This window comes from Mauremys reevesii, linkage group 4 (genome assembly GCF_016161935.1).
Source record: "Mauremys reevesii isolate NIE-2019 linkage group 4, ASM1616193v1, whole genome shotgun sequence".
Classification (NCBI taxonomy): Eukaryota; Metazoa; Chordata; order Testudines; family Geoemydidae; genus Mauremys; species Mauremys reevesii.
Genome location: NC_052626.1, coordinates 105,365,277 through 105,389,846, shown reverse-complemented (window position 1 = coordinate 105,389,846; position 24,570 = coordinate 105,365,277). Strand labels below are relative to the sequence as shown.

General features: G+C 46.9%; 1 protein-coding gene across 1 annotated transcript in view; it reads left to right on the top strand.

The window, feature by feature from the left end:
- IGSF22 (immunoglobulin superfamily member 22) overlaps nucleotides 1-24,570 on the top strand; it is a 197,232-nt gene that overhangs the window by 121,941 nt on the left and 50,721 nt on the right. The window contains 2 exon segments of the mRNA XM_039533179.1: nucleotides 2,278-2,438; nucleotides 12,091-12,204. Coding sequence (XP_039389113.1) covers nucleotides 2,278-2,438; nucleotides 12,091-12,204 — 275 coding nt within the window.

The window sequence follows — 24,570 nt, the reverse complement described above, 5'->3', positions numbered from 1 at the left end:
CAGGGAAGCAGCCCACTTCCCCCTCCCCTTCCCCTTAATTTCCCCAAGGGAAGGAATTAACCAAGTCCAAAGAAAAGAAAAGAATTTATTAAGAGAACAAAAAGAAAATACAGAATCTCTATGAATCCAAGCTGGGCACTCATAGGGTATAACCTTGCTAAGTTCTGGAGAGAATCCTCTCTCTTTCTCAGTACAACCAGTACAAGCAGAATTAAGAATAATCAATAACAAACACACAGAATTGCAAACATAGGATTATTAGATAAGGACACAAAGTATCTTTCTAATACTCACTATCTTGACTAGAAGAAATTAGTTCAGAAAGGTGGAACTTGTAGGGACTTGATTAACTCGTCTGGTCTCTTGAACTCCAAACGGCCAAAGACAAAGACCCCCCCAAAAAGAGAGAAAAAGTTCCCTCCTAGGAGTTTCAAAATCTCTTCCCTGATTGGTCCTCCAGTCAGGTGCCCACCAGGTACTATGCTTTAACCCTTTACTAACTATTCATGACAACTCCTCCCTGACGAGGGGAGTAGCGCTGAAATCAGTATTGCCATGTCAGATTAGGGTTAGTGTGGCCGCAATTCGACGGTATTGGCCTCCGGGCGGTATCCCACAGTGCACCATTGTGACCGCTCTGGAAAGCCATCTGAACTCGGATGCACTGGCCAGGTATACAGGAAAAGCCCCGCAAACTTTTGAATTTCATTTCCTGTTTGCCCAGTGTGGCGCGCTGATCAGCACGGACTGTACGGGAGATACCGGATCTGATCACTTTATGGGGAGACAAATCTGTTCTATCAGAGCTCCGTTCCAGAAGACGAAATGCCAAAGCATTTGAAAAAAATCTCCAGACAGAGGCCAGAGCAGGGACTCAACACCAGTGCTGCGTGACAAGCGTAACGGAAAGCCAAAGAATCAAATGGACGCTCATGGAGGGAGGGGGGACTGAGGACTCCAGCTATCCCACCGTCCCCGCAGTCTCTGAAAAGCATTTGCATTCTTGGCTGAGCTCCCAGTGCCTGAAGGGTCAAAAACATTGTCCCGGGTGGTTCAGGGTATATCTCGTCAATTTACCCCCTTCCCCGTGAAAGAAAAGGGGAAAAAAATCATTTCTCACCTTTTTTCAATGTCACCATATGTCTACTGCATGCCGCTGGTAGATGCGGTGCTACGGCGCTGAACAGCAGCATCCCCTCCCCTTCCTTTCCTGATGGCAAATGGTACAAAATGGTGGAAAACCATCCTCATCATCCTGTGAGTGCTCCTGGCTGGCCTCGGTGAGGTCAGCTGGGGGCGCCTGGGCAACAATGGGAATGCATAGCATGGCAACTGCCAGGGCAATCCAGGGCAAAAGGGCGCAAAATGATTGTCTGCTGTTGCTGTCACGGAGGAAGGATTGAGTGACGACATTTACCCAGAATCACCCGTGACACTGTTTTTGCATTGGGATCTCAACCCAGAATTCCAATGGGCAGGGGAGACTGCGGGAACTATGGGATAGCTACGGGATAGCTACCCACAGTGCAATGCTCCGGAAATCAACGCTAGCCTCGGTACATGGACGCACACCGCTGAAATAATGTGCTTAGTGTGACCGCGTGCACTCGACTTTATACAATCTGTTTTAAAAAACCGGTTTATGTAAAATCGGAATAATCCCGTTGTGTAGACATACCCTAAGATGGCTGTAGACTAGTATAAAAGAGACATTGTTTTGCACACAACTCTTGGCACTAATATAGAGGAGCTGGGAAAGAGAACTCCGAAAAAGAGCATGAGAGTTTAGCAGGGTTTTTAGTGAATTTTTTTTTTTAACAGTTTGCTCAAGTGCAGTAGTGATCCTTGAAATCAGAATTTCTGTGGTTTGTGACTTCTTGTGTGGATGCTCATTTTCCTTTAGCTTTGGTTTACTTCCGTTGTTCTCACAGAGTATGTCTACACTGCATTTTGAAACCCACAGCAGCAATTCTCAGAGCATGGCTCTATAGACTTGGGCTTGCGCTGCGGCACTAAAAATAGCAGTGTAGACTTTTTGGCTCAGGTTCTGAAGCCCCACCATCCTCCCTGGACTTCAGAGCCTGATCCCGAACATCTACACAGCTGTTTTTAGCCCTGTAGCACAAGCCTTGTGAGCCCAAGTCTGTCGACACAAGCTCTGAGACTCACTGGTGTAGATATGCCCAAAGAAACAGATTGTCAGTTTATCAGTTTTAATGAAGAATCTTTGAAAATGTTTGCAGTAGTGTACTAATTTTCTGTATAACTGGATCACAGAAAGGTGGTGAAGTAAGAAACCTGCGACATTACTGGTATACATCCTGGCCAGATCAAAAGACACCAGATCAAGCACCAGCCCTCTTACAACTGGTGCGGGAAGTGGAAGAGGCCATGCAATGTGCAGAAGAAAATAATGTCCCAGTCATTGTCCACTGCAGGTAAGTTAATGCTGCATTAGATCTCCATGGAGCTCTGTGACAGAGTGTCTTAAATACATAGCAGAGAAAAGAAAAACTTCATGCAATTGCAAGGAAACAGGATGAGCAGCTCCTTAAACGTTTATTTATAATGTGTAAAAAGAAAAACTGCTTGATCATAGGGAAATGCAGTCTGGGAGACATATGCTGGAGGTCTCATGCAGCCACTAGTAAAATATCCGTGGAGTTTCTAAAAATTATAATTACAGTTTTCTAGCACAAAAAGTATTGCAACTGACTTGGGGAAATTCTAAATTCTATAGATCTCATGCTGATGCATAAATAGGAATTGATCACTGAGCTAACAACTGATGGTGCCCAGGTGCAAGTAATCAGGATCTAATTTCATTTGGTATGTGCAAACAGAAGATAGTCCTGACCAATAATCTATATTCTTGGTGCTTCAAAAAGGTCAATTTCCCAAAGTTAAAAATAATGACGGGTAAAACTGAGTGGAGGGAAATCTTTGAACATAAAAATGCAAATAGTAATTGGGAGTTGTTGGGTCATAGTAGATAACCAGTTGAACTTGAGGGCCTACTGCCGTGCTGTAGTTAAGAGGGCAAATGCAATCCTGGGATGCATGAACAGGAGAATATCAGGTAGAATAGGGAGCTATAACCTCTGTATATAATAAATTGGAAAGGGTTCTGAAAAGAGCTACAAGAATGATTCATGATAATCATAATGTTCCCCTTTGGCCTTAAAATCTGTGAATCCATGTGTGTCTCACTGGAATCTCATGGTAGCTTTCACAGGCAATACTGATCCCAGTCCATAGCTTTATATTTTGCTTTGCATGCTTGTTTTACTCTCTCGCCTACTGCTTTGTCTTTCCATCTCCAGTAGCCTAATGGTGATTTTTGGAAATGCAGGACGTTTGGTCATTTTTCTTACCTAAGTATTAACAGACAGGGTAGCAGGCTTCTAGAGAATTTTAAATGACAGCTGGTGACTAGAGCAGTGTCAGATTTTTTCAGATGCTCTTTTGGATAAAATATATTCTGTGAATGGAGTAAACTGAATGTATTCAAGATTAGGAAGTGTACCAAACCATAGCCCACGCCCTAAGATGTGCTGAATACCAGAGTTCCCATTGGCTTCAGTGGAAGGTGCAGGTATTCAGCAGCTCTCAGGATCTAGAAGAGCGTAACCACTGCAAAGATACTAATACTGTCAGCCCTCTTAAATACAAAATAGTAAACCTTTTAAAAAAAATCAAACGTGATCCTAATCCTGAAAGTATTCTTAATAAGAAGTACATGTTAAAGGTAGGCTGTCATTCCTAGCATAGTCCTGTGGGTAAGGCACTGGACTCAGAAGACCTGGTTTCTATTCCTGCCTCTGCCACTGACCTACTGTGTGACTTGAGCAAGTATCTTTACCTCTCTTTGCTCAGTTTTCCAGTCTGTAAAGTAGGGGGTGCTACTTGCCTTCTTTTGTAAAATGCTTTGACATCTATGGTTGAAAAGCACTGTAGAAGATCTGTATATTATTGGTTATTTGTGTCTGTGTAGCACCTAGAGCCAACCAACCTCTGGGCCTCAGTGAAGTAGGTGTTGTACATACACCTAGTAAGAGACAGTCCCTGCCCTGAAGAGTTTCCCCTCTAAATAGACAAGACAGACAAAGGATGGGAAACAGGATGCAACATGGAGGTAGAAGGTTGGGAATTGAGGTACAGAGACAGTGACTTATCGAAGGTCATACAGGAAGTTTACAGCACCAGAAATTGAACCTAGATCGCCCTAGTCCTGGTCCATGCCTGAAAAGTAAGATCATCCTTCTTCCTTTGTAGTGCCTACATTTTGTCATTTTAACCCTGTTCCTGCTACAGCTTAACACCATTTAAGCACAGTTATTGCTAGGCCCATTTTCCTAATCAGCTTGGCCAGGAATTTCTCCCTGAAAATTTAAATAATGTGATCAAAAACCTGTCTTTAGTGGTCAGGGAAACCATGCTGGAACTTTGCTAGCCCCAGCCATATGTAAGTCCAATTGTTGCCTGAACAGTTGTTGCCAGTATCTTTGCGCTATGACTTTAACACTGTTTAAATGGATGGAGGTTCTCTGGAGATTGTGTAGGGTAATTATTCCTGAGACTGCTCACTTAATTAGTTAACATGCGGAAGTGTTGTCAGCTTTGCTGCTCATTCTTCATGGAGGTGGTAAGAGGAGTTCACAGCTTCTCTTTGCCACAATAGCATAGCATATGTGAGAACAAAATCCTCTCTAGTCATTAACCAGGGCCTGAAACAGATACACAGAAAAATGTCTTTGCATTGATAATGGAAGAGAAAAATCAGTGGTTTCTTTAATGGTGAATTGTTGTATCCTGCACAAATCCAGAGAATTGTGAGATTCCAGATCTGAATGACTTTGGAAGTGGCATCAGACTTACTGTGTGTATTGCTGTTAGTCAAATTATTTCGGCAATATTTGTCACAGCATGTATGAATGAAAACTCATCTTGAGACTTGCAAGCCTGGGAAATGTTTCAAACTTAATCTGACCAAGGAATAATGGTTATTCTTCTTCGAGTGATTGCTCATGTGTATTCCACTATAGGTGTGCGTGCTCAGCCCGTGCCAGAAGTTTTTCCCCTAGCAGTACCTGTAGGAGAGAGCGCCCCCGCGACCGCTGGAGTGGTGCCTGTTTGGCACGGTATAAGGGGAGCTGTGCGCTGCCCCCACCCTCAGTTCCTTCTTGCAGCCAGTGAAGGTGCGTCGGAACAGCTCTGCTCCAGCTTTGCTAGAGCTCGTCCCCAGAACTGTTTGTTCGTTTAGTACCTGTAGTTAGTTAGCGTAGTTCGTTTAGCTAATCAGTGAGCCTGGGCCGGAACATGCCCCGAGCCCCGGGATTTAAGTCCTGCAGTTCTTGTCAGCGTTCTGTGCCAAGAAGTGACCCACACACACTGTTTGTGCTGTTTGGGAGACACCCATATCAGCGAGAGGTGCAAGATTTGCAAATCGTTTAAGCCTTGGACCAAAAGAGAAAGGGACATTCGGCTCCGAGCCATTCTGATGGAGTTGGGGCTGACCCCAACCACGGCATGCCGTACCGGGTGTCGGTACGCGGCGATCTGCCGGTGCCATCGACCAGTCGGCACCGCTCCCCATCCACGGGGCACACCAAGAGTGCCAAGAAGACTCCCTATTTGCAGCAGCACCGAGGGAAGTCTGAGACAGAGGCTAGGCCCATGTCGGGTAGCCCTCGATACCCACCGGGCCCTAGGCCTCCAGCTCTCGTAGAATGGAGTAGCCCAGCCCCTTCAGAACAGGCCTCTCCAAATGTCCGGATGCTGTCCACACCCGAAGCCCTCCAGGTGGCCCGGGACGTCTTGTCCATGCTGGTGCCCAGAGCGCTGCCTATGTCGGCCCCATGCTCCAGCGGCAAGCCGCCGCTGGGATCTCCAGAGTCACCCTCAGCTCGGTACCGGTTTCGGTCGAGGGAACATTCCCAATGCCGATCACTGCCCAGCATCCGCTCGGGGCAGAGTCCACGTGGATCACCCTCGATTCTGACCAGACTCTCAGGCTGGGTTCCGTCCATCCTGGACTCGCGGCACCAGTCCTCCTCAGAAAGCGGACATCGATGGAACCGTGGCAGACATCGTCATCGGTCCTTGTCCCAGAGAGGGTACCACAGTCAGTCACAGTACGGTCGTCGATGCCGTTCCCACTTGGGTTCCTGCTCCAAGTCTCCGCCAAGGCACCACAGCCCCGGGCATCAATTACCGACGCCTCGCCATCACAGGTCCGCCCGTCAAAGCTCTGTTCACAGAGGAAACAGATACAAGGCTGCATGGTACGAAGAGCTCCCGCACGACCCTTTAGACCAGGGGTCGGCAGCCTTTCAGAACTGCTGTGCCAAATCTTCATTTATTCACTCTGATTTAAGGTTTAACATACCAGTCATAAATTTTAACATTTTTAGAAGGTCTCTTTCTATGAGTCTATAATATATAACTAAACTATTGTTGTATGTAAAGTAAATAAGGTTTTTTAAATGTTTAAGAAGCTTCATTTAAAATTAAATTAAAATGCAGAGCCCCCCTGGACCAGTGGCCAGGATCCAGGCACTGTGAGTGCCACTGAAAATCAGCTTGCATGCCACCTTTGGCACACATGCCATAGGTTGCCTATCCCTGCTCTAGATCCTGGTCTCTATTTCCCGGCTCCGGCAAAACCTAAGTTCAAGCCGCAGCAGATTCCGACCCCAGCCGCCCTCCCAAGGCTGCCCATAAGAAGCAACGGGACTATAAGAGATGCCCTAACAGGCAGTCTCGGCCTGCCCCCCAGCCTGGACCCTCCAAGGGCAAGAAGGCAGGGAAAAGGTGATTTTGACCGGACACTCGGGTGCAATAAAGCTTCCCTTCTCCAACTGGTTGTGTGCTTTCCTTCCGGAATGCTCTCTGCTCACTTTGGACTGATGGGTCCTCAACACCATCTCCCGGGGTTACACCCTCCAGTTTACCTCCTCCCCACCCAACCACCCCTCCACTCCCATCTCTTCTAGGGGACCCCTCACACGAAGCTCTGCTTGAGCAGGAGGTGGAGCAGCTCCTAGGACTAGGAGCGATAGAGGCGGTGCCTGAGGAGTTCATGGGCAAGGGGTACTACTCCCATTATTTCTTTATCCCGAAGGCCAAAGGGGGTCTCAGGCCCATACTGGACCTACGGGGTCTGAACCAGCACATGGTCCCCCTGACCTCCATCATCCCCTCCCTGGATCCCGGGAACTGATACGCTGCCCTCGATCTACAGGACGTGTACTTCTACATCTACATATTCAAGGGGAACAGGCACTTCTTCTGTTTTGTGGTGGGACAAAATCATTACCAATTTACAGTACTACTGTTTGAGCTGTCCACTGCCGCCAGAGTGTTTACAGAATGCATGTCAGTAGTAACGGCCTACCTCAGACAGTGGGGGTGTGACGGGGTCCGCTTACCCCGCACTAGCCCAGACAGGGTTAAGCCCCAGGTATTGACAGCGGAAGTCTCACCTCCCTGGCAAGACTGGGCATACTCCAAGTGCTCTAGTAGTATAAAGGGAGAGAGACCAGCTCATTCTGGGTGGGAGGCCGCAGGAGAAGGACCTGCCTGGGAAGCTCCTGCGGAGGGCCAGCCACAGCCTCTGACTACGCCGGGCATTGAAGCTGTTCATGGCCCGCCTGCACCCCGGCGACTGGAGGAGATCCTGGAGACAACTGGACCTGCTGAACACAGAGGACCCGACGTCTCATGGGAAACCCCAACGCAGACCCAGGGAGGGTGGCAGAGTGGTACCTGCCGCCCGGGGAAACTCAGCGTGTTTTGGTTGTTTTATAGACTCTGGCCGTTGGGCCACGCCGCCCTACACCAAAGGGGGCGCTATAGACTTTGGTCATTAGGCCACGCCGCCCTGCACCGGAGGAGGCACTATAGACTCTGGCCGCTAGGCCAAGCGGCCCTGCACCGAAGGGCTGCTTTGCGAACTGTGACAGATAGCCCACGCTGACCTGACCCTAGGGGATGGACCGTCACAGGGGGATACAGATATTTCCCTATCTGGACGATTGGCTTGTCAAGGGCACCTCCCGGTCACAGGTGAGGGATCACGTGGCACTCCTCCTCCCCACGTGCACCACCTTGGGCCTACTGGTATATAACACCAACTCCACGTTAGTCCCGGTCCAACGCATAGAGTTTATCGGGGTGCTCCTGGATGCAGTGTTGGCCAAGGCCTCCCGCCAAACAGATTCGAGACCCTGAAAGGTCTCATCGACTCGGTCACAAGGGTCCCGGTGACAACAGCCAGGGTTTGCCTGCAGCTCTTGGGTCATATGTCGGCGTGCACGTACATGGTCCATCACGCCAGACTCAGGATGAGGCCCCTCCAGCTCTGGTTGGCCTCGAATTTCTCCCAGGCCACGGACAGGATGGACAAGGTCCTTACCGTGCTGGAAGCCGTGATTACCTCCCTGCGATGATGGTCCACCCCGAACCACATGCTCCAAGGGGTCTCGTTCAGGGACAGAGCCCTGTTGTTGGAGCTGGTGTCCAATGTGTCAGACCTGGGTTGGGGGGCCCATGTGGGGAGCTTTCAGACCCAAGGCCTGTGGTCGGCTCAGGACCTGACCCTACACCTAAAAGTCAAAGAGCTCAGAGCGGTGCGGCTGGCGTGTATGGTCTTCCGCTTGCACCTGGAGGGCAAGGTAGTCAGGGTCCTCACGGACAACATGGCCTCGATGTTCTAGAACAGGCAAGGTGGGGCCCGCTCCTCTGCCCTCTGCCTCGAAGCCCTCAGGCTGTGGGACTTCTGTATAGCCCACGACATTCACCTGAAGGCCTTCTACTTACCAGGTGCCTTCAATGAGAGGACAGATCGCTTGAGCGGGGACTTCTCGCAACACAAGTGGTCCCTCCACCTGGAAGTGGCCCACTGGCTCTTCCGAAGGTGGGGAACTCCCCAGGTTGACCAATTCACGACTCAGCAGAACCAGCAATGCCCTCGGTTCTGCTCCGGCGAGGGCCTGGGGAGGGGCACTATCTCCGATGCCTTTCTTCTGTCCTGGTCAGGCCGGCTTCTCTACGCCTTCCCCCTGTTCCGTCTAATCAGCAGGGTCCTAGAGAAGATAAAGTTTGACAAGGCCCGAGTTCTGCTGATTGCCCCGGTGTGGCCCAGGCAGTATTGGTATGGGACCCTCACGGGCCTGATGGTAGCTCCGCCATGGCCGTTGCTGCTCCGCCCAGACCTGCTCTCACAGGACCAGGGCCGCATCCTCCACCCCAACCTGGCAGCTCTTCACCTTACAGCGTGGCTGCTCAGTGTTTAGGTAGAGAGGAAAGGACGTGCTCAGAGCAAGTTCAGCATGTCCTCCTCGAAAGCAGACAGCCCTCCAGTCGCCGCGCTTATTTGGCGAAGTGGTCCTGGTTTTCTAGGTGGGCGGCAGACCAAGGGGTCTCCCCAGTGACCGCCCCAATCCATCTTATCCTTGATTACCTCCTCCACCTGAGGGCCCAGGGCCTGGCGCCCTCGTCTGTCAAGGTGCACCTGGTGGCCATATCAGCCTTCGATCCGCCGGTGCAAGGACACACGGTGTTTTCCCATGCTACAATGAGCAGGTTCCTTAAGGATCTAGACCCTCTTTTCCCGTATTCTAGACCCCTAGTTCCACAGTGGGACCTAAACCTGGTGTTGGCTCGTCTCATGGGGTCCCCGTCTGAACCACTGGCCATGTGCTCCTGGTCTCACCTCTCATGGAAGGTGGCCTTCCTGGTTGCTAATACATCGGCCAGGCAAGTCTCGGAGCTCAGGGCCCTGACTTCTGAACTGCCATACACGGTCTTCATAAGGACGAGGTCCAGCTCCGCCTACACCCCGCGTTCCTCTCAAAGGTGGTCTCCACCTATCATATGGGTCAGGACATTTTTCTACTAGTCCTCTGCCCCAAGCCTCACGCATCCAGTGAGGAATGCCGCCTCCACACGCTCGACATGCGGCAGGCTCTGGCTTTCTACATCAAGCGAACTAAGCTGTTCAGAAAGTTCTCACAGCTGTTTGCCACCTCGGCTGAACACGTGAGGGGACAGCCGATTTCCACTCAGCTGCTTTCCAATTGGATCACTTCATGCATCCGTTCCTGTTATGAGCTGGCGGGTGTCCCCCCGCCGCCCATTGTGAGGGCACACTTGACCCTGGCACAGGCCTCATCGGCTGCCTTCGTGGCCCACATCCCCATCCAGGATATTTGTAGGGCCGCCACGTGATCGTCGGTTCACATGTTCACCTCACACTGTGCGATCATCTCCCAAACCAGGGATGACTCCAGGTTCGGCAGGGCTGTCCTCCATCCTGGGAACTTGTGAACACCTCCAACAGATATAGCTTGGAATCACCTATAGTGGAATACACATGAGCAATCACTCGAAGAAGAAAAAACAGTTACCTTTTCCGTAACTGGTGTTCTTCGAGATGTGTTGCTCATGTCTATTCCACATCCCACCCTCCTTCCCCTCTGTCGGAATTGTCTGGCAAGAAGGAACTGAGGTTGGGGGGAGCACGCAGCGCCCCTTATACTGCTCCAGGCAGGCACCACTCCAGGGGTCGCGGGGGCGCGACCCCTATGGGTACTGCTAGGGGAAAAACTTCCGGCACCGGTGCACGTGGCGAGCACGCACACCTACTGTAGAATAGACATGAGCAATACATCTCGAAGAATGCCAGTTACGGAAAAGGTAACTGTTTTTTTTGGTGTCTCTGTTATTTAGGGTATGTCTACACTGCAATAAAACACCCCTGGCTGGCCTGTGTCAGCTGACTCAGGCTCACAGGGCTCAGGCTGTGGGGCTATAAATTGCTGGGTAGACATTAGGGCTCAGGCTGGAGTCTGGGCCCTGGAGTCATCCCCCGCACTTGCAGGGCTAGGTTCTCTTGAAAAAATATGCTCATGGTTGCAACATGGTTTGCTGTGTGTGACTGTCCACTCCACACATTAGTAAGTAATTGCTTCTCAGGGGAGGGGGTGAAGTACCTACTCCCACTTTATTTTCTAATCTCTTGTACACAGAGGCCGTCTCTGTTCCACCATGAGACATTCTCAGCCGACACCAAGTTTCTGTACTTGGCTTGCCCCATCAACAGTGAACTAACCAGCTCCTAGCTGGTGAGGGAAGGGGCGAAGTTCAGAGTCATGGCAGGCGTCTTTCAACCCTGTTTCACTGAGGCCCTGCATCCCATTTTACATCAGACCCCTGCCGCAGTGGCATCACTCCCAGCCGCAATCAGATGTGCTGCTTCCCAACCAAACTGAGCGGTGGATCAACCACTGGCATGTACCTCAAGCATGCTTGTCCTTCCATCCTCCCATGTGCAAAATGGAGGACCGTGCTTGGGATTCAGACTCTGATCCCCTGTTTTGTAGCATGATGCACCAACATGAGGTCATATCTCTTTTTCTTTATAGTGTGCATCACTGAAATTCCTTTGCTGCTGAATACAGCCTTTTGGGGAGCGTACCTGTTATTTTTTTTTCATAATCATGAAATATTAGCTACATCTAATACTTTGAAACATGTCAAGGGCGTGAAACTACCATCCATGAGATTTCAACAGACACCACCTTAGTGCTTAGAGGCTACAGTGATGGTGGATGGATAGTAAAGTGGTCTTCCACTTTAGGTCTATCTTGTACAGTACACCACTGAAGCTAACTAGAGCCATGCAAAGCTTCCCTAGGCAACTATGGAAAGGTAGCTGAGCCTAGTGGCTAAAGCACTGAACTGTGACTCTGGGGACCTGGGTTCTTCTCCCAGCTCTGGCCTACTGGGTGACCTTGGGCAAGTCGTGTCCCCTCTCTGTAACTCAGTTTCCCCATTTTTAAAAGGGGGATAATGATACTGACCTCCTTTGTAAAATACTGGGACATCTACTGATGGAAAGTGCTGTAATGAAGCTAATGTCTTTTATTAGTAATTAGTAATGACTTTTCCATACACACACCCCTGGGATGATGGGGGATTCTGTTTATTTCACACATTTGACAGCAGCCTCTGTACATTATAAATGAAATTTTAACATTTTTCTTTCTGGGTTATTTGCCTACACCCTCCCCCCTTTGTCCTCCCCAGTGCAGGGATTGGGAGGACTGGCTGCTTTATTGCCACCAGCATTTGTTGTAAACAGTTGAAGTACGAGGGAATAACTGACATACTGAGAACAACCTGCCAGTTACGGCTAGACAGGTAAGAGAATCTTCTTCCTTTAAAAAAAAATATTTCCACATATTTGAGGGGGAAAAGAAACATGAGGGGGAAAAAAAGATAAACCTCAGGTCAGTGGGTAAAATTTTCAAAAGTACCTGAGCCTAAGTAATGGCTATGAATCAAGTCCAATTGACTTTTAGTGCAACTTAGGCTTCTAAGTCACTTGGGCCTAGATGTCAAAGGTATTTAGGTGCCTAACTCCCAGTGAAATCAATGGGAGTTAGGTGCCTCAACACCTCTGAAGAATTTGGGCCTTAGATACTATTGAGAATTTTAAATATCACCTCTCATCTGTGCTATGGAATTAGCCTGTGTTACCAAAATGATCAAATCCCAGCAGCAGATGACAACCGCAAGAAGTCACAATGGGGCCAGATTTTCAGCTGGCATAGCTGCCTTGATTTTAATGGAGTTACAGCTGATTTATTTTAATGGAACTACTGCTCATTTACACTAACTGCAGATCTGGCCCACAGTTATAGCTAAAAGAATAAGGCTGAGAGGCCCATTGCTCTCAGAATCACAGACAGGCACACAGCTGTAAGGATGGAACACAAATGATGAAGAAAATGAACGTAGTCTAGCTAGAATTGCAAGCCTCAGTGGAAGAGCACTGCATTATGGAAGCTGCCGATAGTGTAGGCTGGAGGATGTTGCTTTACGCACAGGCAAGAGATGTTTGCAGACATGCGAAAGGAGATGCAAAGCTCTTCACAATCAAAAGGTTTCTATATAAGGGTTTCTCATCACGCCAGCTGCATTTGATTTTGACTACAAAGTGGACGGACTTGAGTTTTGCACCAGAGAGATTATTTTTCTTCTCCCGTTGGTTTGAAGCTCTGTCAAAACGTGTCTCCATGCTCTCTCTAACGATAATAATAAATGGAGTGAGGGGAAGAAATGTCATGAAAAAGATACCAAAGTTTTTTAAAAAATGAATGAAAAACACAACCCCACACTGAACCTTATTTCAGACAAGTAGTTCTGCTCAGTGGGAGGCAGAAAATGAAATGCTTTTCACCCTGCTGTGGTCTTGATAGGCAGAGACCTGCAGAGGTGTTGGTGGTTTGGCTGCTTCAGTGAAGGTCAACCCAGACAATGAACGTTCACAAAAGAAAAAAAAACATTGAATAGAGTATTGGTTTGTCCTAGCACAGAGAGAGTCGCTGGATCTGAAATGCCCTCTACTGACTTCTGTCTGAGAGTACCATGGGGATGCGTTTCACAGCCTGATAGCCACAGAAATGAGAGTGAAGGGTGTCCAGACAAACAATGTGCTTGCTACAAGAGGTTTATTTTTTAATAATAGCCTGCAGGGATGAGAGTTCAGAAGAAGAGGAGGGCACAACAGGGCCTAATACCTACTGCTTCATCAGAGGGGGAACAAGTCCAGGCCCTGCAGGAGCCCCTGATACATTGGGAAAAATCAGGCTGTGAGGTCTGCCTCTCCTCTGTCCCTTATGGTCATTAGTGGGATGGGATAGGAAACAGCATTATGAATCACGTGAGAGAGACCTGATGGCCAGCAAGGTCCTGCTGCTTCCAGGGAATGGGGAAAGGGGCTAGCATCCCCTTTGAAACCATCTATGCATATGTCTGTCTGCTGCCACTACCACTCCCCTACCCCCATGTCTCATTGTGGCCCCAGGAGCAGCACATGTAAGGAGGCAGCCATTGCAAAGGAGCATAGCAGATAGTGACTTCTTTGACCAATCACCATTGTACAAGGTTAGTAGGCAGAGAAAACAGGTTGAGCAGGGGTGGAAGAGCCTCCAGGGACATGGGGGTGTATAGGAATGAGAGGTTGGAATGAACATTTTGAGCAAGGGAGATGAAAGTAGGAAAGCACTACAAGACATGCAGATCAGTAGCGCTATGATGAGCGTTGGCACTAAGAATCCTCCTCTTGCTTGTGAACAGTAGGGAACATCTTCAGATAGTCAGTGTCATATCCAATGTCCAATATCTGGTTTGGGGAAGCTAATTTTACTAACATGAAATAACAGACACCCACACCGGGCAGGGAAAACCTTTCTCAGGTCCATTCTGGAGTCTGGCATTATAAGGTAAATGTGATAAAAGAGTCATGCGGTTGCCATCCTCCTGAACTTTTGACCTTTGCTATCTGTAAAAGAAGTGCTCTCTTTTGACATTTAGGGATAAATCCTTTTGCCACAATAGCTGCAGAAGTCCCTAGATGGCCTTTCACTACACTGGTTGTTTGTCTGGAGAGAGACTGCTTAGAACCCCTGGTGGGTAGGGGAAATATACACCTCAGTGTGCTACTGCTAAGCACTGCTCCATGGAAGAACAAATACTTTGGTGTAATGTCATCCATGGATCTGTGACTACCCAGCAGTAGTTCCTATTAAAGCCAGTGGGGTGTTTTTAAGCTTGCTGTCAGGTTAGTGGGACAAAGAGTCCTTCTCCCTAGGTCCCTTGCACAGGGCCTGTGTATTGGACTTTGTACAGGAGTCCAGCATTTGGTCCTAAAAATAGTTGATGTGGCAAAGGAAAGGCTGAGCGATGCTTCCTGCATCCCTTCAGCCAGTGTTCAGGGATGTTGGGTATCTTCTGTCAGTGAAAAAACTTGTATTTGAAAGGTCTCTGTGGCAAAGAAGGGTGAAAATGTAGATTCTCGAGTCTTTGCCAAAGCTTGGACAGTGAACTCATGATGTGTGGGGGAGGGGGAGGGAGGAAGCAGCAGCATAGCAGAGAATGAGATAAAAGGAAAATCATTTCCTGTGGTCTGAAACTAGATGGCCACCCCACTGCTTCTGTTGCCACAACGTCAGGGTCCAACCTAGCTGTTAATGGAATTGCATGGGGAGTAATCACCGGATATGACTAACATTCCTTGTGTGTCACAGCCTGATGGAGATACATTTTCAGTGCTGTGTGCGGCAGAAATGCAGTGCACAGAAACACTCTGAAACAGATGAACAAAGATGCTGTTCTAAATAGAGCAGATTGACAAATAGGTATGCTCAGCTGGCTATGGGGTTTCTTTGAAGGGGTGCTGTGTGTGTTCTCCACCCCTGCCAGCTGGTGCAGGGGTTGTGGGGGGACACATGACACCACCATCTTCCTGCCAACTTTGGAGCATCTGCCTCATGCAGTGATTGCACTCCTTGAGCTGCTTGAGCAGAGGAACTGGGATTGGGCCCAGCCACTACGCAGGGAAGTAAGGGAGGAGGCCACTTACGTACAGCCTGGCCCTATGATTACAATGGGTGTATTTTTAAAACATTGGGCCAGTTTTGCTGAAGCTGAAGCAGATACATTTACCTCCTGGTGCCAGTGAGACCTTTTGTGTCACATGGGCAACTTGATGGGAACACCATCTGCTCTCCGTTGGGTCAAGAAGGAGCAGCTTTCACTAACCTCTTAGGGAACCCACTGCTGAAGGAATGTGCCAAATAAGCAGTTACCATGCTCCTTCCAGACCAGTGCAACCCATGCTACTAGCTAAAATAATAATTACTTACTACATGATGCATAGAACAGCAAATCACATTTCTCTTCTTGCCTAGTTATATTATGGGTTCAGGTGAACTCAGTTTTCATTTCAGGTTTTCAGTTCACCTTTTGAAGCAGAACAGCAAAGTTAGACTGAAAGCTGAGTGAAGCCCAGATTTCTATGTCGAAAGTCCTTACTAATCAGGATGTGGGTGGCAGTCAGCTCAGAATATGAGCTATTCTCTGTTGAAATGTCTTTGCGTAGTCTGAAATCCTGCTGGCACTTCCTGGTTCACTGGAAGTATTCCAGAATGCATCATCCTATGACATCAGAGATGGGGGGGGGGGGAATCTCATTTACTGCATGGGAAACAGTGAGGCCCAGTTGATAGGGCACTGGTTTGGGATTTAGGAGACCTGGCTTCTATTCCCAGTTCTGCCACTGACCTGCTGGGTGACATTGAACAAGTCCCCTAACTTGTTTCCCCTCACACCTGTCTTGTCTATTTAGACTGCAAGCTCTTTGGGGCAGGGACTGTCTGTCTATGTATTTATACAGTGCCTAGCATGACTCCTGTAACACATCATAAATGATGATATTGTCAACGAATTAGGGCCTCACTGAGAGAAAAGCAAAGGTAAAACTGATTTCTGTTCTGAATACCTCTCATTTCCTGGTTAGCAGAGGCATTTGGGGCCAGATCCAAACCCAACGCAGTCAGTGGCAGCTTTTCCATTGACTTCAGTCAGTGGGCTTTGGAATAGGCTCTTGGAGCAAAAGGCCATTTCATTTTAGCTGTGCCATTCACCATTAAGTACACTGTTTACGTATAATACAAGGACTGTTTCCCTCCCCTTTTCTTCTGCTTTCCTTTTCAGGGGAGGAATGATCCAGACTTGTGAACAATATCAATTTGTCCACCATGTCATGAGCTTGTATGAAAAACAGCTCTCTAGAGCAGCAGAAGAATAAGCATTCATGATATTCCTAGTGGTTAAAACCAAGAGAACTCTTGAGAGGAGTCAGCTATATTATAGATCTGATAAGAGACACATGGTAACTTGGCAGTCTTTGTTGAAGATATATATACATATATATATATATATATACATATTTGTTTTACTTTGATATTGCTTTCTTTTATGCCCTTGTTTGCATCAACATTTAAGAGCTGAGATACTGCTTGTCTTAAATATGTGGCAGAACATAATCACCAAAAAAATGGCTTATTTATACTGTAAATAAGAATAGTAGCTCATTTGTTACAAAATCAAAAAAAATTCACTAGCTGTCTTGAGTTTGCTATTTTTAAAAAATGATTTAATTGCTAATAGATCCAAATACAGTGTGGAACTCTTTGAAACTGTCATGCTGAAATATGTACCGTATGTTGACTAAGCTTGAAATTAACTTTTTGCCTTTTTCTGATTGTTTTTACATTTTAAACTACCGAATACTGTGTATATCATAAACCTTCTGAGCCTCTGCATTAAATGATTCAAGTTGATTCATATTGAAATCATGTTTCACACCTCATGTTTGCTTGTGAAAAAAGAAAAATCCACAAAATGTAGCAGAACCAAGGGAGCCGGGGGAGGGGGGGGGAACAATTCATTGACATGAGGCAATTGCCACTTCTTTATCTCCAATATACTATGGAATCAAGAAAAGAATGGAAAAGTTTGGTGACTATTAGAGATGAGACTGAACCAAACCCTGAATTCAAGCATCCCCCGAATCTTTGTGAGCATTATGAAATCTTAACTTGGATCCAGATCTGAATTTGGCAAATAGCTACTCTCTTTATGAGCCAGACCAAAATCCATGATACAATTTCCCATGAAAGTTGGGGTGTTTTAAACACAGATTCTGAATTTTGTGACTTGAGCTCTTCTTTAATGAATACATAGTAAAGGAGGTCACTCGTGCACTATGAAGTTAGATTGAGATTTTTCAAAGCTGGCTGAGGCCTGGTCTGCACCAGGAAGTTAGGTTGATATAACTACGTTGCTCAGGGGTGTGAAAATTCTACACCCTCGAGTGACACAGTTAAACCAACCTAAACCCCACCATAGACAGCACTAGCTCAATGGGAGAATTCTCCCGTGAACCTAGCTACTGCCTCTCAGATGTGGAGTACCTGTGCCAATGGGAGAAGCTCTCCCTCTTCACTGAAGAGCTACACTGTGACGCTGCAGTGTTTTATGTATAGACAAGCCATGAGAGAATGTCTCCGCTGCACTTAAGTGTGTGATTGCAGGATGTTTGGACATGCTAGATCAAAGGTAGCAGCGAAGCAGCAGCAATCACCTCCTGGTTGCAGTGTAAACATACCTTAATTGATTTGAGTGCCAAGTTCCCATTACAGTTTATGGGAAAAGGGCATCCAAATCCTATAGGAAGTTTTGAAAAATCTCAGCCTTAATATGTTGGCCACTGTTTAGAGATTTGCCTTTGAAAATAAATTTAGACTGTCACTCTCTCTGGTTCCTAAAACCCCTGATCCATGCAGCAGTGGTTCCTTTAGGCAATAGAGACTCTGCTGATCTTGGTTGTGTTCTAGGCCTCGATTCAGCAAAGGACTCCAAGTATGTGCATCGTTACATACGTGCTTGAGCACTTTACTGAACATGGATGGACTTGACTATGTGAATGAAGTGCTTTGCGAACTAGGGCCCTAGTGAGCAATTGAAGATATCTGCAATTTTTTTTTAAACATTTCTAGGAAGTGCTGAAAATTCTGAGAATTTATGGCACTTGTTGATCAAGAAGGGATCAAACAGCATTCAGAATAATCAGGGGCGGCTCTAGACATTTCGCCGCCCCAAGCACAGCGGCATGCCATGGGGGGCGCTCTGCTGGTCGCCGGTCCCGCAGCTCCGGTGGACCTCCCGCAGGCATGCCTGTGGAGGGTCCGCTGGTCCCGCGGCTTCACTGAAGCCATGGGACCAGCGGACCCTCCGCAGGCACGCCTGCGGGAGGTCCACTGAAACCATGGGACCAGCGGACCCTCCGCAGGCACGCCTGCGGGAGGTCCACCGGAGCCACAGGACCAGCAGACCCTCCGCAGGCATGCCGCCCTCCCGGCGACCGGCAGAGCACCCCGCGCGGCATGCTGCACCAAGCATGTGCTTGGTGTGCTGAGGCCTGGAGCCGCCCCTGAGAATAATAAGGGCTTGATCCTGCTCCCACTGATGTTCTGCACAGGCCTGAAGAGCTGTGCATACAACTTACTGTGTCACTGTGGGGAAAGCTTTCCCAAAAATTCAGTACATGTCTTCTGTTGGTTCAGTACCTGTGTTTACCTTGTATCATGCCTCTGTAAAAATCCTGTCAGCAGGGTTTGCATGAATGTGGCAAAATGTGTTATCTTTAAACCACTTGATTTTATTGCTGTATTTAAAATATTTGCTTCAGTGATACGCTAACCAAGTGAACTGGCGTTCTTTTTTAAAATACTGCTGGTCATCATTAAATAGAGCAATAAACTTAAGCATTTTGAGCATAACATGACTGTTTTATGTAAAACTTACCAGCTATCCTAACTCTCCTTGCTACCAACTTTTTATAAGAGTGACATTATAAATCTAATTACCCCCCATCTAATGACCCTTTCTTAGAAACAAGCACCACTGATGGTCTGAATGGCATTGTAAGTGGAAACTGCCCCCCCCCAATAATGTTTTAAGATGTTTGGTGCCCTTCAGTGTCAAACCAAGTAAGTGAAGAAAACAATATGTTTTTGCACGATTTATGCCATGTGTCAAATAAAGACTATTTGTTGCTGAAGGATAGTGATGTGGGTATGGGACAGTAGCTGAATCGAAACATTTGTCTCTTTTCTGAGAATTCCTAGTAGAGAATCATCCCACAGCAAACAAAGTAGGAACTACTATAAATAGTGGTCCGTAAGATCAACACAGAGGCTTAGATGCTCAGCTGCTGTAAATCAGTGTAGCTCCATGGACATCAACTTAAGGAAGACTAGCCTGCTGCTCACTCCCATTTTGCATTAGTAGCATGCTCTGAGGGGCTCTTGAAAATGTACAGCCAGTTTCACCAGTGCATTCTCATGGCTTTGCATCCATTCATTGATACAAAGCAGCCATAAACCTGGCTTAACTGACTGGTTCAAATGGCTTTACAGCTGCTTTGCATCACCACAGACAGAGCATTCTAGTTACTCACGCTCAAAATGTTCAAATGCCTTGTGAGATGTTATTTTGTTTTACCAACTTGGCACTAATCCACCTACTTATTGCTTGGCCATCCCATAATTAACATCATTCACATATTTCTCTCTCCGTTTATAGAGTTTAAGAACTGAAGGGACTATTAGATCATCTTGTCTCACCTCTTGTGACCTTATGTGATCTTATATGGTGTTTAGAATGGGCGGGATTACTTCTTTCCTGCTACTTAATAGGTTTAAATCTTTAACTGCCCTGCTAAGGACGGGGGAACTACGCTGATAGTGGGCACTACCACTTTCATTATTGGAGACTCTTTATCTAGTGAAAAAACACAGACCTAGCACACTTTTACCTCCCCTCTCCACAAAGCTCAGCAGATGATCCTATACCAGAGACCTCAGTTAGCGTCTGTAGTGCAAAGTGTTTCCCGTAGGACCACAACAAATTCTTGTGTCCAGTGTGTGGTTTTATAACACACCAAAAATTATTTTTCTCAGCATAATCAGTTATAGTCTTCCTTCTGTCTTGTCATGTGAGCAGTTCCATGCCTCACTGGGTGAAACATGCTGTGAATAGGACACCACGACTGGTAGTGAGGAGGGATCTGTGTTGAGCTTGTCACTCTCTCATTGACTTGCAGTTCGACTTTGGGCAAACCACACCTCTTGCTTCAGTCCCCCCCCCAGCAATAGAATGACAGTGATGATGCTTCCCATCCTTTGTTAAGTGCTTTGAGATCAACAGATGAGAAGTGCTATGTAAGAGCTAGATATTCCCATTATTGTTGTTGTTATATGAACACTGAGACCAAGCTTAACTCTTAGGCCACATCTACACTACCCACCGGATCAGCGGGTAGTAATCAATCTATCGGGGATCGATTTATCGCGTCTCATCTAGACGCGATAAATCGATCCCCGAATCGATACCCGTACTCCACCTTGGCAGGAGGAATAAGCGGAGTCGATGGGGAGCCGCGGCGGTCGACTTGCCACCGTGAGGACAGCCAGGTAAGTCGAACTAAGATACTTCGACTTCAGCTACTCAAATAGCGTAGCTGAAGTCGCATATCTTAGATCGATCCGTGCCCCTCCTCCCCCCCCCCCCCCCCGTGTAGACCTTAAGCACATTTAGAATCAAGGTCTAAGTATTGTATTTATTCTTGTTCTGGCAAACTATTCGCAAAATACTCTTGTCAGTCACCTAAGAGCACTCCGAATTCTGGCCAAGATTTTCAAAAGTAACTATGAACTTTGGATGCCTTAATTTTTAGGTGCCCAGTTTGAGCATTTCCTGAAAATCAGGCACCTTTAGGGTGTGTCAAGTTGGGCACCCAAAATCACTAGACGCTTTCGCAAATCTTGGCCATAGCTCGTGAATATACTGTGGTGAAGTGGCTCCAGTTATTTTGGGATTTATTCCTACACCTCACATATTTATTTAGAGTAAAATGCTTGGGATTGAAGAGGTCAGAAAACAGCAGCTTTATCCAATTCAGTACCCTGCAGTTTCAGGTAGAGACAGGAGGGGGAGCAGAGGGACAGTGTAACTTGCACATGGACAGTCTTATGAGGTGCATGTCTGAATCTGGATTGGGTTGTAAGCCTGAGAACTGGGATTTTGATGTTATGGCTGGTGGCAATTTTATCAGGGAGAGATGTTAAACAGAAAATGAGAGGTTAAATTTACAACTTCTTAATCATAACTATTGGTGTTTTTAAGTGAAACTAATATTTTGTATTTTTGCTTGGAAAAAAATTAAAGCATATTTTCTGTGAGGTTAAACTCTCTTCCCTACCCTGCCAATCCTAAATATATGTGTGTAATTTCTGACATTTGTGATGGTAAATGCGAGTATATGGTAATAAGGGGCAGCTCAGGATTCCCAGAGAGAAAAATAGTTTCGCAGCATTCAAGAGAGAATTAGAAATGCAAGTGAGTGAAAGTAACATTTGCAGCTGTACTTGTGAGGGCAAAGCATTCTAAGGGCTGACAGTCCTCATGCTTCAGTGTGCACGCTGATTGCCTTCTGAGGTCAGGAAGGGATTCTTCCTCTACCCCAGACAGTTGAATGCATTATACTGCGGTACAAGGTGGTGGTCACTTTCCTCACAGACTCCAGATACATTAGTACAATAGACGCCACATTCCAAATGGAATTCAGCAGCTTGGTGTGAAGTTCACTTCCATGTAGGTGGCCTACACAGGCCATGTACGGTACATCTACACTGGAATAGAAGACCTGCGGCACAGTTGCAGCTGGCCTAGGTCAACTGACTTGGGTTTGGGCTGCGGGGCTAAAAATTGTTATGTAGACATTTGGTCTTAGGCTGGAGCCTTGGCTCTGGACCCTCCCTGATCCCAAGGTCCCAGAGCTCAGGCTCCAGCCCACACCCAAACATCTATATCATAAATTTACAGCCCTGCAGCCCCAGCCCTGCAAGCCAGAGTCAGCTGACCTGGGCGGGCCACAGGTGTTTAATGTCTGTGTAGCCATACCCTTAAGGCCTGCAAAGGCTACTTAGCATTATGTCCATTTTCTTGATGGGGAAACCTGAGAAGCAAAGAGAGGTTAAGTGACTTATTCAGAGCTATGCAGCAAGTTAGTTTCAGTGCTGGCAATATGGCTTATAGTATCTAAAAGAAAGCTATTATGTTGATGGACTGCTGTAAAAAGCCTGAAGATGGATAGAATGCCAGTATCCTGACTTCCAGTCCTTTGTTCTCTCCAACCATGTTGCTCAGGTGCTGCTTTTCTTTGTCTCATCTCTCTCAGGCTTCTCAGAATGCAAACAAGGAACCACACTGCACCATTATTATTCTAAAATGTTCATTGTCACCATTTTCTGGGAATTGTTCCTGCCCTCTAGAGTGTGTCTTGCCAGTCCCCTTCTGATGTGATCAGTTTCCTCTGCTTCCCCTTTAACTTCAGCACATCTTTGAGTCCATGGGACAGAGAATTCCTGTAGCAGCATGTGTCTTATTACAAAGATTTCTCCTTTGAGAAGCTGTAATGCTTCCCTGAGTCAAAGTTTTATTATTATGTCTGACTTTAGTTCCTCTGGTCCCAGTGGCAGCTGCATGTCTTCTGCTTTCTTCTTATAAGGCAAAGGCTTTTTGCAGCAGTACTTCTCTCCGGGGATCAAAAGGAAAGAATCCTGCACGGCCCCTCCTGCTCTAATCCTTCTCCTTTGCATACTTAAATTGTGTGCCCCTGGACTGTGCATACGAAAATCAGATGGAAGAATTGAGAAGAAGCTCTGGTATATTGGTAGATGTCTGTGGAGCAAAGGAAAGGGTAGCGTAGTGGGGGTTCTTACATTGTAGGGTGACCAGATGTCCCGATTTTATAGGGACAGTCCAGATTTTGGGGTTTTTTTTCTTATATAGGGACCTATTATCCCCCCGTCCCGATTTTTTTACACTTGCTGTCTGGTCACCCTATTATATTGCCCATATAGGAGGGAGAAGAAGGGGAGGGAATGTGTTGGAGTAGTTAGAGCAGAGGACTTGGGAGTCAGGTGACTGGGGCTCTATATCTAGATTTTATACAATGTTCCAGATTTTTCAAAGATAGGTAACTAAATATGCATTCAGGCACCTTATTAAGTAGCCTGAATGTTTAGGTACTGAGTGCCTAGTGCTCCTATTGGTTTACTCTTCTGCAGAATGGGGGAAATCATCCTTACCACAGCTCACATGGGTATGCGGGGGCTTAATTAATTAGATCTTTCCATGAGCTTTGCTCTGTCCTCTACAGACAAAGGACTGCTGCTGTAGTGACTTAATGGGGCCTGCAGCTGTCATGAAAATAATTCAAGGAAAAAGCAGAGCTTTGCAGCCACAGCTATAATGCGTACAGTAGGGGTCCCCAGGGGGTGGAGCATTTCACAATTTTAATTCTCATCCTGCCTTTAAATATGACCTGAAACTTTTTTTTTAAAAAAAGAGAGAAATCTGCAATATTTTTCAGCTAACTATCCTCGGGTGGTTGGTTGGTTCGTTTGCTTCAGGGTGTGACCATACACCAGGGGATGGATCCTCATTGCCCTGTCCTAACATGGTAGCTGAGAATTCCCCTTGCCTCCCAGGAGTGGTAAAGCTGGCTCTCCCCTCCCTGGCTGGTAGACTCCTCTACCTGGTAGACAGCTCCCAGCGACCACCAGGATTGGTAGAATGGAAAAGTGGCTTAGAGCCACATTTGCCCCTGCACTTGTCAGATGTTATGCTGAGCACGGCTCATGCAAATCGAGAGAGTGAGTGTGTGTGTGTGTGTGTGTGTGTAGACAAAAAGTCAGGCTAGAACCCTAAGTAGTAGGAGTGGAAAAGATGGGGAGAACAGTATTTAAATAGGATTGTGAAACAAACATGAAGGGATGGCATTAATCTCAACTGTTTCTATCTACCTTGGTTGCTTGTTTCTGCTCTGGAATTTTGAAGGGGCAGAATGTGAAAAGTCATGTCTTGAGGGATTTATTAGTAGCAAGCAACAAATACTACCATAGACATTTGAAACCAGGACCAATGCAGTTTACATGCTACTCCATTTTGATAAAGGCATCTGTGTTAGTGGGAACACCAGGTTTCAGAGGAGTGAGGGAAAATTTACAGAGCTGAGCTTCTATAGTAATTGAATCCCATTTTTATCCAGCAAACACTACTGTGGGTGTTAAATTATGCCCGGCATATGGC